Raw genomic sequence first — 15,354 nt, forward strand, 5'->3', positions numbered from 1 at the left:
TGATGGAGATTATTTACTGCCCGTGACATCATGGGAGCAAACAGCTGCGGGCCACAGAATTTCATTTGCAAAGACAAACACGGCTATTTCTGAACAGCCCTCTTCCATTATTCTTTTTCCGCCGCGCAGACACGATGCATCTCTGTCTCGAACAGTCTAATTACCACGGCTACGATTATAGAACTCAAATTATGGAGATTCGGTGACACGGTCTTCACCGCCAGATACAATATCTCACCCTCCATCTTAAACATAATTAAACGAGATTAAAAGATTCCCATTGCAGCAGTTTTCTCACATATCTATATTCAGAGCAGCACATTTGGTTCTAGGGAAGCGCTAAGTGGCCATGAATGGTGATGTATGTCAGTACAGATGAGAGCATGCTGTACCTGATATAGAATCCATCTCCAGGAGTGTCCTTCACCTGGTTGAACTCATCCAGACGATGCTGGACTCTGAACGTCACCGTTTCCACAGGTTTCAGCATTTCCAGGTACGCCTCCTCCACAGTTTTATTCTTCATGCTAACTGAGCCATACTGGATGAACAAAGAACATTTCTTTTCACACTAGTCCCCTAAAAGCACTACATAGATAGAGCAGTGAGCTCCGTTTACCTCAAGCATCATGTCTCCAGGAACAAGACCATCGGCTCCTCTGGCAGGACTGTCCTCTTCCAGCCTCTCCACAAAGATCCCCCGCAGGTTTCCTCCACACAGCTGAATGCCCAGCTCCCCCTGAGTCTTCCTCACCGTTACCAGGCGAGGCTCCGGAACTTTCTTGGAACTCTCAGAAGACATCCTGACATTCAAAGCGGAAACAGTCTGGTCACCCAAAGTCACGGATTTTGTGTTGTGTTACCCTGGCTTTTCCAACGGGTAGGCTGCATATTTATGCTCGCTTTGAGAAGAGGTACAACATCCTTCCAAGAGAAGGGAATCCAAAGAACGCTTTGCAACAAACTCAGTGTAAAAAAGCATTTTTTTTTAAATCTATAAGAGTATCAAAATATTAGCTTAGTAACATGTTAAAGTCAGTATGAAATTAAAATGTATTTAATGAAAAATCTATGTATGTTTCAGTCATACATACATTTCATTTTTGCCATATTTTAACCTTGTGAAAATTAAACATAGAAACGTCTTTGTAGAGCGTTACAAATCTGTCTTTCATGCCTTTACATTCAGTCAGAATGATGTCTTAAAATCCATCTGCTGATGAATCTGCTATCTAGGCAGTTTTTAAGCAGCACCTGATGAAGCTGTTGGGACTGGTGGTGGGTGTGGTCTGTTTGGAGGACGGGGTGAGTGTGCCTTCATCCTGTTCACTCAGGGTGTCTATGGTGGAGTGGTTATCTGGGGTGGTGGCTCCACTGCCCTGCGGGGTGGACTGAGTGCTCACTGGCTCCAAGCGGGAACTATGGAACAAAATGGCCAAGAATAAACCAACCCTGCTTTGTGATCAAACCTGTATTCACCCGAGCTAAATGAAAAGGGAAAAAGGCTGTACCTGGAGCGAGAGTGGTTGCCGAGCTGATACATGTGTGGGTTGTACTGGGCCATAATCGTGATGGTGTCACACTGCTGGCCAATGATGAGGCGTGCTTGCTGCTCGGTGGCATTGCGCAAGTTTATCCCATTATACTGAGAAAGAAACAAAAATCTATTTGAGTTGCACGATGCGTATTAATAGTTGACATGGCATGCAGCCTTACTGATCTTAAAAGGAAAGAAAAATTCCTGTCCGTTAAATGTTGAAAATATTAAGTATAAAGTGCATAAAATTAAATAAAAAAAGTAAAATAGCATAATAAAATGAAATGTAAAAAGTGCATAAAATTGCATAGAATTAAATAAAAATAAGAAAACACAAAATTGCATAAAGTGAGTGAATAAAATGGCATAAAATAAAAAAATTAGTGTATAAAATTGCATATAATAAAAGCGCATAAAGTGCATAAAATAAAATTATATAATCAAAATAAAACCAAACAAAAGAAAATAAGATATTACTAATTTCAAATAAAACATGTAATATGTCCTGGGGTGTGATGGTCCTTGAAATCAACTGTGAAATATATTAAAACATTGTGGACAGAAACACTATTTAAATATGTTGCACTCTTCTAATTTGGCTGTATTTTAAAATAATGACTGGTCATGAATTTAAATTTCCCTAAAAAATGTAAGTAAGTGCCAAAAATAAAAATTGACACGCCTTCCAATTTCCTATCCTTTTCTCTCAAAGCCCATTTGGGTTACTGATGTGTTAATGCTAACCTCCAGTAGCTGATCTCCATACTCCAGTCCAGCCTGGTGTGCGATGCTGCCCCCGGTCACCTTGGAGACAAAGATCCCTCCATTCTCTCCACTCACGATGGAGATGCCCAGAGGCTCCGCCCCTTTGTGCACGACGACATTCCGAGGCTCCTCCTTCAAGTACGGCCTGCATAGTGATAAATGTGGATGAGTTTGAAGATCAGAGGTAATCAACAGCCGAGACAGAAGCTGGTCTGCAGGGCTTTAACCAGGGGCGATGCTGAAATACTGCGACAGAGGAGAACCATGCAGGTGAGGTGGGTGTTCAGCAAGAGACATTTACTGAACTGACTGCCACACAAACAGGGTAGAAAGCAGAGGGAGCGGGCATACAGGACTTCAATAAAAGATTCAGAAGGTCAAACATTTATTCTCCTAACCTAAATATTCAAATATGCATGTACAAATAACTGATTTACCACCAAAACAAGTAAAACCGTGCTTTAATGTAACAGCTCCAAGTCCAGACAAAATATCAAGACTTCACTGACAAGTACACAACATTTCAAAACAGACATCTGTATGCATGAGCAAAGAAATTTAAGCTGCTGTAACCGATGATAAACTTCTTGCTATCATCTACCAGACCGAAACTATTTTTTTGATTTCTCTTTGAAGACTCTTATTTCAGAGATACCTGTCATTTCACACATGGTAATAATTCCTTATAGCAGCTTTAAACTGCCTTGAGCATTTGTGATTGATTGACTGGTTTTAAATCTGGATCTTTTCACGACGAGAGCAGCCAAACTGACATGGAAACCATAAAATGTCTTTCCAAAACCTCAAGCACTTAAGTGCACATTTACTTAAAAAACTAAACCTGCTCTGTACAGATTTAACGTTCAAGGGGAATCTCTTGCTGAGCAGGTTAATCAAAAAAGTAAATTAGAAGCAGCGGGAAATATGAAAACCCAATTAAACTCAACTTGAAGGAAAATGTTGACAGAGGTTTATAAACCTGATGCCCTCCATATAGTGGTATTGAAAGGATAGTTCACACAAAAATGAAAAATTCTGTTATATTTACTCACCCTCATGTCATTCAAAACATGTATAATGTCTGTTCATCCTTAAAGGGGAGGTCTAATGCGGTTTCATGCATTCTGACTTATGTACACGGTTTAAGTGTTGGATTCTAATGCTTAACATGGCCAAAGTTTCAAAAAATGTGTTGGACAAGTATTTCTGTGCCAAATACACTCTTCCAGGGTTCAAAAAAGTGTGTTTTTGGTTGTGAAGGAAAGAACCTTGCTTCACAAACATCCCAGCGTTAAGGAAACGGTGGATGCACTTTGTTTTTCGCCGCTATGTGCTTGTTCCCGGCATTTTCGTGATTCATGTTTTATAAACAAATAAAAAATTTTAAGTCAATAAAGTTTTTGTTCCTGTTTTATGTCGACGTCACCGCTTGCATACAATCGCTATGCTCGTGACTCTTTAGCTCCGCCCACAGCACAGCAGCAGGAGCTCGACTGATTTCGGAGAGAATCGTAAAACAGTATCAGTCTTTTAAAAATCTGATACAACTAAAGACTCTTCTGAGATATGAAGGATGCAATATTACTCTATAGGTACTAAAGAATAACATGAGATTGGCATGAAACCTTGTGTGTTATGTCTCCTTTAAAACACAATGAAAGAGATTTTTTTTATGAAAAGGTAGAGATTTCTGTCCCTCCACTGAAAGCTAAAACTCCACCAAAATGTTCAAGCCTCAAAATGTACATAGAGCGATTGTACTAGCAATGAACTCAATAGTTTACTTTTATCTCTATGCACTTTTTATCTCAGTGGAGGGATAAAAATAGCTAAGGTTTCATTCAAAATATCCTTGTTTTTTTGTCTTTCGAAGATATTAAGTCTTGGTTTGGAATGACACCAAGTTGAGTAATCGGGGAGAGTTTTAAGTTTTGAGTAAACCATATAAATACAACAAACATATTTTCATAACTGGCCTGAACAACTAGTTGACTAATCAGTACGAGTCATCACGGACTGCCTTTCACAGCCCATTTTACTTTGGTAATGCAGTATTTCCATGTGGTAAATATATTTCTCATAGCACCACTAACACAAAGCCTGGGCTGTATGCTAACACAGACACAGAGAAGCAGGGATCTCTGCAGCCAACCAGTTGGAGCAAACAAGTAGGTTTGTCAGCCATCCCCTGCGGGTCACTGGCAGGGAACAAACCTCAAGCTTCTGAGAGAGGAGAACCTAGGCCTCGCAGCCAGAGGGATTCTCAGAAAGGATCTGTTGTGGTACAGAGATCTGAAAGATTCAGAGAAGCAAAGAAGAGAGGAGAAAAACAGATTGTGGAAGAGAGACACACACAAGGGACTCTGGAGGAAGACAAGTATGTAGAGAAGAATTGTAATAAATACATAAGAACAACTGGAACGAACGAGTGACCTAGTTTACAAAACTCCACTTTAAAAGTCAATCTGAATTTTATATGACGGTGCAGATTAAAATAAATTCTCACGCAGCGAGTGACGGTGTCGATATGAACGACTGATCCTTCAACATACATTATTTTAGATTCACGCACAGTCCAATTATTGGAGTCAGATAAAGAGCTTCTGAGCTGTATGTGGATGAGAGCGAGCTGATGTTTGGGAACCTGATGAAAGGGCTGAGCGCAGCTGGAAGGACCCGAGGCAGCGTGAGTGTACCTGTCTTTTCTCCGCTCTCCCGTGGGGACGGGGCTGACGGAGATCCTGGGCAGGGTGGAGATGGAGCTGGAGGCGAATGAGGACGTCTCCAGATTGAGAGGAGACAGGGGTGGCGTGATGAGACTGGGACTGCTGCATTCTGAATGAGACAGGGACCCTGATCAACAACACACACAAACAACAGTCAGCATGGGCTCTACACCAACAATAAGAAGCTATTTAGACAACTAGCCATATATATATAGATTTCTGCATTTGCCATCATGGCCAATTAGACTCACATTGTTTACTGTAAATAATGTACAGCAAAAATGTACTTAAATATAACAATACATAGTAAAACAGCAATATTTACAGACAGATACTTTAAATAATACCGTAAAGCCATTTACAATGATAAAAAATAAATGTTATTCTTTTGAACTTTCTATTTTTTCTCAAAAAATCTTAAATATAATCACAAAGTATTAAGCTATACAACTGTTTTAAACATTGATTATAATAGGTAATGTTTCCTGAGCAGCAAATCGGCATATTAGAATGATTTCTGAAAGATCATGTGACGCTGGAGTAATGATGCTGATGAATCAGCTTTGAAACATAGGAATAAATTACATTTTAACAACACAATTTTTATACAGTAATATTTCATAATATTACAGTTTTAAATATTTTAGTAAACTGAGTGTAGTTTTGGGTAGTGTAAGAGACTTCTTTCAAATCCATAAAAAAAGAAAATAGTACCGACCCCAAACTTTTGAATGATTGTGAGAAGGGCCACCCAGGGACATTCCTGAATGCCAATTTTGCTACTGAAGTTTAAATCAGAAAATGATTTAGCTATTGAAAGACCTCAGTCTTAACGCTCTCACACTCGCATGTCGAGAGATAAGAAATAAGGGCAAAATTAGTTGAATGGCACACTCTTTAGAGAGTAATGGCTGAATAAAACATTAAAATCATCAAGAATTTCACAAGGACGGTATTTGCAAATTTTAAAATCACACAAAAAATGATCACAAGGTACCATGAATATACATTATATTGATCCGTTCTTGTACAAAAGAAAACTCTGGGATAAAGGACAGTCCACTTCCACTACTTTGTCTATATTTGATGCTGAACGTGAACAGAAACTTAGATTTCATGCATGAATCACTATTAGTTACACAGAGAACAGCTCTTTTATATGCACACTTCTAAGTGCACTCTTTGCCTCAGGTTATTTATTCAGGCTTCAAATATTTCAGTGTACACAAATCTACTTGACATGTTTGACTTGATTTAGCTTAGTCTGAGATTTTAACTACCTGTAGCATATTGCTGCTACTGGTGGTTAGTTAGTTTTACAGACTTCAGTATGGAGGACAACACTGGATTTAAGAACTCTGAATACATTGATTTCAGAAAGATTTCAGAAATAACTAAATTTAAACGCATAGAAGTCAGGTCAACTTTTATTGTAGTATGAAGCCTACAGTCTATATTACATAATATGTAGAAAAGCATAAGTTAGTATTCCAGTTCAACCATAGCCAAGATAACTTCGGGTTCATGAGTGGAGGCTCACCTCTTTCTGAGCCCAGCATTGAGCGAGGATAACGTGGCGTGGAGGGAATCTTTATCCTTTCAGTGCGATACTGCAAATTATTTGATGAGCCTTCAGGAAACAAAAGGGAGAAAATACACCCACCCTATTTAAACTCAGTAGTTACTGTGTGAGGATCAGATGATATGTTTGATTAAAGCCAGAGACTGACTGAGTCTAGCGCTGGACGGCAGGGAGTTGGTGCCGTGTGAGGCCCGGCTGCTCCGGGACGAGTCCGAGTAGTCTGTGGAGCGTTTCTGGCTGAGGTCCAGACTCAGATGCCCTTGATGCTGAGGACTGAGACGGAGAGACGAAAACACACCAGATCAGCAAACCCTCATCATCATGGGGTGAAGGAACAATTATTCTCATGACAAAGTAAATAATTACCCTGTTTATGACCTACAACGACAACTTGTTCTTAGCACAACATACTGAAAAGTGTGATGACATCATTAACTGCAATAACTCACATTTGGGATGCACTTGTTCTGCATTAAAGTGATACCTTCCAGGATCAGAAATTAACAGGAGCTTGGGGCAAAAATGCCAGTAAAGTTAAATGAAAGGTGCTGATTGCAATGCATTTAGATCTGCTTATTTTACATCAAATTTTATTTGTATTTTATTTTTTATGTTGCGAGTGCATGAATGCAATGGCTGACCAGAAGCAGTCACCGGTTTTGGTTTTCCTGCTACTAAGATAACCAATGTGAAGTCTTTGTTTTCTAATGCATAAAATGCAATCAATTCAGAAACCATTCCTAAAAATGATTTGTCATAATATTGCAGTTCTGCCCTGTAATTAATTCCTGTTTGTCTTAATTTATTATATAGGCAATTTCAATATATTAAGCAATTGTCATGTACATCTATGTATGCCACCTTAGCAGCAATAAACAATCAGTGTAAATAAACATGCCATGTCAGAAGCAGCTTCTGTTCAACATTTGGAGTGTAAAATTTGCTTTTGATGCCTTTATAATCTATATTCTGATTGATTGAAGTTGCCTAAATTTAAACAGAAAAGTATTTGACATAAGACAACACTGATACATTTAAGAAGGTAAAACAAATGGCTGGAAATCAAACCCAGGGGGGCAAATATAGGAAATGGAATGGAAAAAGTGGATACCGCCACAGAGTTGGAAGTACAGTGTATGTGTGTAAGTGTTGTTATCTCAGCGGGGAACTGTGGTACCTGGGGGGGGTGTGCTGCTGATTGATCTGGTTGGGGACAGTAGGGCAGTTGTTAGTGTGTACTCTGTGACTGCGCACCATGTAAACGGGGTTCTTCATTACAGCCGTTACTGCAGAGCAGGGGGACAGTCCTCGATGTGCTGAGTCTGAAGTTTAAACACAACACGCACATAATAACCAATAAAACACGTCAATGAGAATCACACACTCCTGCTGTAACACTTGCACTGCCCACTGCACTCACATCTTTCATTTCTGCCTCTATTATTGTGACTATTGCTCTCCTCGCATGATCAAAAGATGTTTTAAAAACTACACGGGGCGCAGAGTGTGTGTAGTGATGTCACGCTTTGGCTTTTGCTTGTCTTCAGAACTGAGATCCACTGGTAAAGCCAGCTGCTCTGGGCGACAGATGAGCAGACGGTGGGGAAGCTCGGAAGGAGCCATCACGGCCAAAGCTTGAATATTCAAATCAAGTAAAAATAGACCTCATTATCACACAAACCCCGTGTGAACTGTATAGTCACGTGACAGAGGCACTAAGCTTGTCCTGTTTCAACAAAAATCTACAGTCCTGACAATGAGTTTTAGGGGAAAAATAAAATGGAAATATGTCATTGCAATAAATGAGACCTAACTGACATTTCAGAGCTCACCAATAAAAATAGCTTTATGCTGCTGGAAAGAATCAGTACAAAAGAGAAAAATGCATAATATTGAGCCCTGCATTTTCATACAAAGTAATAGCATGAACATTCAAAGATGAAAATTATAAATGGGTTTCATTGGGTAAATTAACAAGCTCGTTGAACCATATTCTACATGATTATCATAAATGAGCATTTCAATTATCCAGGACTGAGGTCACCATAAGATGAACTGTTCTCTACAGAGCAAATGCAGACAGAGAGAGAGAGAGTAGGAAGAGTGTTGTTAAAGAGATGCATTGAAATGCAGCATGGGCGACTCGGGCTTTGATTAGGGCAGGTTTAACTCACTGGGAGGCAGGGTTCCATTATAGGCTGTAGGCACAAAACCCACGCTGTGTCTGTGAGGTCGATTAGGAGAGGAACACAGCGTCTCCCTCTGCTCCACAGAGTCACCATCATTTGAATAACTCTGTCAAACACATGCACACACAGCATTAGATAATGCAGCACACAGTTATGGAATAACTGGCTGGAATGAGTTCTCGTTCTTCAAATGATATACAAAATCTTTATGTATTTCTTCTGAAAATGGTTAAAAATTATACTTCTGACCACTGTAGCAAGATTATGTAGCAGAGTTAATAAAATTATTTAAAAAAAAAATCAAAATAATCACCTCAAATTGTTTTTGTTTGTTTTTTTTAAACGAAATGGAGGAATAATTTTTTTAATTAATAATAATTAAAAAAATATATATATATATAACAAAAATAATATTATTATCATTAGTATAAAAAATGTCACTGTTTTTGCATATAAATCCCAAACTTTTGAAGCATGTTAAATTCCATCTAAAGAATATGAATATTTTGAAGTGATAAATCATATTCTGAATTCCATTAACTAATCGCCAAAGTGATTCATTGAACAGTTGAAATGAATTTAGAATATTTTCATATTTTCTACCAAGATTTAAAATCTTTGTCTTTGTAAAATCTCAAATATCTTCGTCTCAGTGTCTCATATGGGCGTACTGCAACTTTAGAAAATGGCATTTATGTTATTAGAAATTCAAAAAAATATATATGAATATATGATAATTAATTAAATATGACAACGAATAAATCTAAATAATAATAACTTAGTTCATATAATATTAAGACAATAAGTATCATATTCAATTATGTACTTTAGTAAAATAGTAAATAATATAAAGCATACGTTAATTATACTAGCTTATATTACTATAATTATCAAATTAATATAATAAAACATTGACTAAGCGAATCTTCTAAATATCATCAGGAGGAGTGCGTCAGCATTTCTTATGTTCTCTCCCCATCTCTCTTTCGTCCCGGTGCAGTGGGAGATCAATCTCAGGCTGCGAGGTTAATTAAAACAGGCAGGACGGCGGATCTATAAATTCACCTGGAAGCTCTGCAGAAGAATGGTCTGAGGAGTCATCCTGCGCCTGAGTGCCGGGGCAGATTTGGGCCTAGGACGCTTCACTTCCTGTTCCTCCGGCCGCATCCGCCCGATGTCCTCCTCGCAGGACTTCCTGGAGCTCAAGACCTTGCCCTCGGTGAAGTACAGGTTCCCGTTGCGGTCCTCCTGCTTGGGTTCGTGGACAGACATGACGGTGATGGTGGACTCCGAGGCGGAGCTGCCCTGATGTTTGTGCTTGAACTTGAAGGAGTCGCTGCGTGTGGGCGGGGTCGGGGGTGTCGGGGCGGAGTCCGCTTTCAAAGGTTGAGGCGAATGGTTGTCTTTCTTCGATAGCGTGTCTGGCCTTTTGAAAGTGTCGGCATCAATGGGCTTTCTTTGCTTGGGTGACCTGTAGATGGAGAGCTGTGCGGGGCTGTCCACCACCATTTTAGGCCAAGTGCCGCCACTGTGTTGCTTCTCCAGGCTGGTTTCCAGTGTAATGCATTCGGGGCCGACTGACTCTGAGCGGGTGTAGCAGACCTCCTGAAAGGCACTGGCGCTGTAGCGGGCCGGTCCCAGCTCTGAAGCGGGTCGGAGAGTGTTAGGGTGCAGGGTGGAGATGGGGAAGACTTTCCTCTCAGAATAACCACTTTCCTCCATGTCGCTTCGGGTCTTTCTTCTCTCGCCGCCCGTGTCCCCGCTGTAAACCTCTGTCTGAGTGGAGCTGTTGTGTTTGAGGTTTCTGAGGTTTCGTGAATGGATATCCGACAGGTGGATTCTGCCGTTGGATTTCTCCGCCTCCCGCAGGCTCTCAAAGATGTTCTGCCCCGATGTGCTCTGGGGGAAAAACTGTTAATGGACAAGTTCAGCATGACTGGGATAAATAAAACAACACATCATCAATAAAACAAACACTCAGAAGTACAAAAACTACAGTTAGAGTGGCCTACTTCACGAAGCTGGTGAGTTTGAGGTGAGTTTGAGAAACTGTTTTTTCAGGTTGAAGATGATGGACTGGTTTTAAGTGGTCATTTATTTGATGAAATGAAGTCACAATCCCCACTTGTTCCAAATTAAAATAATTCACAGTGCTTGCATTTTAGAGATGAAATTGCCTGGCTTTCGCTGCCAATTATTAATAATATTTATTTTATATGAAGTAAATATCATATACTTAAAGCATAACATGTAAGAAATTATATTATGACAACTGATATTACATTTTTAACTTCAATTGCACTTGGAGAATGTATATAAATTATTAATTTAATTTAGTTGATTTACTTATATTAGAGTCTTTGTAGAGTACTTTAACAGCACAAGCGAAATTTTATTCCTGTCGTGTCTTGTAAATGCATTTAAATTCTTATATAAATATATATATATATTTATATATATATAAAACAATCTCTAAATCTTCAGAAGATAATTTATGATGCTCTTACACTTCAGATTTATTTTTTTAATGAAGGCATTTGGAAATCCACAATGTTATTTCAGAGTACCTTGTGTAACTATTATCGAGAAATGATCTCTAAACCAAATTTGTTTAAAACTATTCAAACACAAACGTTATGGTTAGTTAGCTCAGGAAAGCATTGATTTACAGAGGTTCTCAGTAAAGGCTCAGCTGATTACTGAAAATGAACTGCAGAACAACTACAAACTAGCCAATTTTCCAAATCTGACTTCCTCGGTAACGTCTCAAGAGTTGGTTTTCCAGCTCCGACACAGCTGTCTCAAATACGACTTGGAATAAATGTCACAGCAGCACCTTGGCATGGGGTAATGAGAGCGGCACACACACTCAGACAGCAATGAGAGAACAATCACCTTCATGAGCGAGAGAGAGAGCGAGTCCCTGCCGCCCCTCAGCAGAGCCTCACATTCACTCAGAGATTTGTTATCCAGAGCAATCCCATTTATCTAGGGAGAGAGAAATTTAGGTCAGCTCTTCACCAAAGAAAAGTGCCAGCAGACTTTCCAGTCCTTCTATTTTCAAACCCAGAAATGACTTCGGAAACTTGAGAACAGAGACAAAGAGATGGCTGGTGAATGAAAGGATGGCGCACTTTCAAGATCTCCAGTTCAGATAAATCCTTCCATCTTTTTAAACATAAAGAAATAGTTCTGTCAAGGTTTACTTCACCCTCAAGACGGTGATGAAGCATACTGGCTATTTAATGACACTAAAACGTAACAACCATTTTAAAACGTCAAAAAGTGGGCAATACTGCTTCAAGTCTTTTCAATTCATACAATAGTTTTATAGGAGGAACAAATTCTGAAAACAAACATGGTGATATTAGACATCAGGTTTGATGGCAATGACACACGAGAACCAAATCCAATTTCTACAGCCTTAAGCTTAAGTACTAACATTACTGAATGAAACAAAAGCAAAAACTGAAGTAAAAATCCATTAAAACGGTTCATAAATTACTAATTTCTTTTTTTTTCACTTTTTAAAATGAAATTAAAAAGCAAATTGAAACCAAAAATCAAAGCTAATTGAATTAAACAAACACTGAAAAGCTACATTGGTCTGTTTCTCACATTAAGCTATCATATGGCTTCAGAAGACTTTCATGATGCTCCATTTGGTGTTTTTGTCATTCTCAAGTTCACAAATCTCAGTCCCCATTTACTCCCATTATATGGGAAAAGGCAAACATTCTTCAACTTCCTGCATTTTTCTTCTCATGCTTGTGACAAGCCATGTGAGTTTAGAAATAAATAAGTGCAAGTAATCAATTCATTCATTGAAAAAGAGAAAGAGTTTTCTATGTTTTTATTAATAAATAAAATGTCATATGACATGGGCAACATCAGAGCCTAAAGGTTCCAGATGTCTTCTACAGAACATCAAGCATGGAGTCAAAAGTAACACCTGATCCGCTCTCAGGATTAACATCTGTGTTAATTATGACCAGAGTAATAGCTATCGCTCAGAACATCACCTGTCTTATACTCTTCAACTGCATTTAAGGAGAGGATTGGATTTGATTGGCAGTGTGTCTAAAGAGCCCGCATGCATTTAAGATAAGGAACTGGATTAAAAATCTGCTTCATTTAGAAGACTGTAATGAGAGGTAAGGTCAGACTTTTATAAGAGCAAATCGGATCCTTGATTGCAGCGATCTTGTTTCAACTTGAGGAAGGATTGCATGACTTCTTGATGACTTACGGCAATCAGGCGGTCTCCGATGGTTAGAGATCCCTCTCTGGCAGCTGGGCTGCCCGGTGCGATAGCAGCCACATATACGCCCCCCTCAAGAGTCATACCAGCGTCTGGGAGAGTGCACAGCAAAACCAAAGGCCATTGATAAGAAAACAAGGGAAATTAACCACGGAAATGGTAAAACGAGTCAGAAAAATATGTGGGATGTTGCAGAAGTAAGTGATACCTTTGTGTCCGATGAGATTAATGTGGACAGGAGTAACCAGTCTTCCTCCTAAAGATTTCCTCCTGCGGACGACCATATTGATCAGCCCTCCTCCATTAAGTACAGCTTTGATGACCTGCTTCCTGTCTTTGTTAGTCAGGTCCACATCATTTATTTTCAGCAGACAATCATTCACCCTATTGAGAGAGAGGCACGGCTGGTCAGGACAAAACTATGAGCATCAAATCATTCCAGAGGCCATTATCTGAAAAACACTCCATATCTGAATCCACCTCAATCTTCCATCCGCGATACTTCCTTTGTCCACTCTGGTCACAAATATCCCACAATCCCCTGGTAAATATGGATCATTCACTCCCTCTGCGATATCAAACCCCATCGCCTTCAAATCCATGTCATCCTGTTGGGAAGATAACGACGGAGAGACTGATGAGACCGCTCCAAATGGAGGAAGAAAACTCAAAAATCAGATGTTGTGAATGAGCATCCTGGAACCATGAAGGCAAATTTAAGACCTTTTTTAAGAACAAGTACAGAAAATGTAAGGAATACAATGTGTTGCTTAATTCGAACACATCTCTATTACTTTAGCTTGAATAGCTTTGCTCCCTTCTGTTGAAATTGCAAAAAGTGATGGCTGCTTTTCTAATGCAAATGTCGAAAGATTTTTCAGTCAAGATGCATTTATTGAGAAGCAAGTCTTGTTTTTAGTTTATTGAGAAAATGATCTAAATGAAGTGAGTTTATCATTTAAAAATAACAAATATCTGCCAATGGGACAACAAGTTTCCATATCCTAATGAAAGATATTTGTTCTTGTTTTAAACAAGCTCAGTTTTGTTCAGTTTGTCAGAAAACAGGACTTCATATCTTCAATTTGCAACTCCAGTAAATACATCTTGACATAAGGATGTTTAAATACTTATATTGGAAAACAAGACAAAAATACTGGAGATGATATACATTTTTCACAATGCATGCAAAATTTAATGAACATTTATTACAAAATTAAGACCTTCTGCTCTGATTAAAGTCCTTTTGCTCCTTACTTTATAAAAGGGCGACCTGCGGATCTTTTTAAATCCTGCAGTAAAAAGTATCTTTATATTAAGTTTAGGTTACATACCCACTAATGTAATAACTATAGTATGCACAAAATATGTACATGCAGAACAGGACTATAAAATAAAGAGTTTTATAGACATATTAATACTTTTCCAAGCCTGAAAACACATTCATATAAATGTTCCCAGATATTTCCCACACCTGTAAGATATATTTTGCCTCATGACTTTTAGCTGTGCTGCTTTGGATTTTTGCATTCTTACCCGATCCTTCTCAAACTCCACCACCTCCGTCTCCCATTCTAATGAGTCTGTGTCTATAGCTGAATCATGGGAGCTGTGAGCCATTAACTGGCAAAAACGCGCCTCCTTCTCCAACTGGCTCTCCATCTTCTCCCTTTATTAGAAGAGAGAGCACAAAACAAGAGGGATCATTTTTCTCTCTCATCTCTCCAAACAGTCATCTAATTCATCTCACTCCCACAAAACAGGAAGAATGTCAAGTGTCAACAGTCTTTGTAAAGACCATCTCTCTTTGTTCGAAAGAAATGCCGATGCTAAGACTGGGATAACCTCGGTCTTACAAGACGTCTGGATGATACGGGTTGGCATTAGGGCATTTTTTGCCATAGTTTGTGCAATCTGTAACACCTGTGCTAGATGGAGATGTTATAAAAGCGGCATCAAGGTCAAACCTTAAATTTGGGTAAAGAAAAAAAAAACAGGATCAAGTAGTTGGGGAATACTGACAAACTGTCAGTAAGATTCATAGACTCAGAGAGAGGAAAGCCTGGAGGGCATCAGTGACATAAAAAAAACTTAAGAAAAGTCTTCTGCAAGAGGGTGGGGGTGCTCTGGTGTTTTTATTAACCACTAGGGGGCGTCTGAAACAGGAACTCATTCAATCATCAATGTACTACTTTGCATTTATAAGACACTATCGCTGTGAATTAAATAACAATTTAATTAATTATTGCATTATTATTATTAATGCTAAAATTGTTTGCATTTACGAGTTATTA

General features: G+C 38.9%; 1 protein-coding gene across 6 annotated transcripts in view; it reads right to left on the reverse strand.

Moving 5' to 3' along the window:
- The window catches only part of LOC128026420 (disks large homolog 5), a 50,245-nt gene that overhangs the window by 6,744 nt on the left and 28,147 nt on the right, over positions 1-15,354 (reverse strand). For 5 of the 6 annotated variants that reach the window (XR_008186420.1, XR_008186419.1, XM_052613544.1 and 2 more), the window contains exons 11-26: positions 14,597-14,729; positions 13,541-13,668; positions 13,269-13,444; positions 13,049-13,152; positions 11,695-11,787; positions 9,865-10,710; positions 8,785-8,905; positions 7,788-7,932; positions 6,759-6,883; positions 6,569-6,658; positions 4,999-5,155; positions 2,282-2,447; positions 1,512-1,645; positions 1,255-1,419; positions 620-803; positions 393-541 (exon numbers count right to left, since the gene is read on the reverse strand). Coding sequence is in view for 4 of the 6 variants with exons in the window: in XM_052613544.1 (XP_052469504.1) it covers positions 393-541; positions 620-803; positions 1,255-1,419; positions 1,512-1,645; positions 2,282-2,447; positions 4,999-5,155; positions 6,569-6,658; positions 6,759-6,883; positions 7,788-7,932; positions 8,785-8,905; positions 9,865-10,710; positions 11,695-11,787; positions 13,049-13,152; positions 13,269-13,444; positions 13,541-13,668; positions 14,597-14,729 (2,916 nt within the window). In the remaining 2 variants the exon portion in view is untranslated. The remainder of the gene's footprint in view (positions 1-392; positions 542-619; positions 804-1,254; positions 1,420-1,511; positions 1,646-2,281; positions 2,448-4,998; positions 5,156-6,568; positions 6,659-6,758; positions 6,884-7,787; positions 7,933-8,784; positions 8,906-9,864; positions 10,711-11,694; positions 11,788-13,048; positions 13,153-13,268; positions 13,445-13,540; positions 13,669-14,596; positions 14,730-15,354) is intronic. The other variant, XM_052613545.1, reaches the window with a different exon arrangement.

This window comes from Carassius gibelio, chromosome A13 (assembly GCF_023724105.1).
Source record: "Carassius gibelio isolate Cgi1373 ecotype wild population from Czech Republic chromosome A13, carGib1.2-hapl.c, whole genome shotgun sequence".
In the NCBI taxonomy this organism is placed as follows: domain Eukaryota; kingdom Metazoa; phylum Chordata; class Actinopteri; order Cypriniformes; family Cyprinidae; genus Carassius; species Carassius gibelio.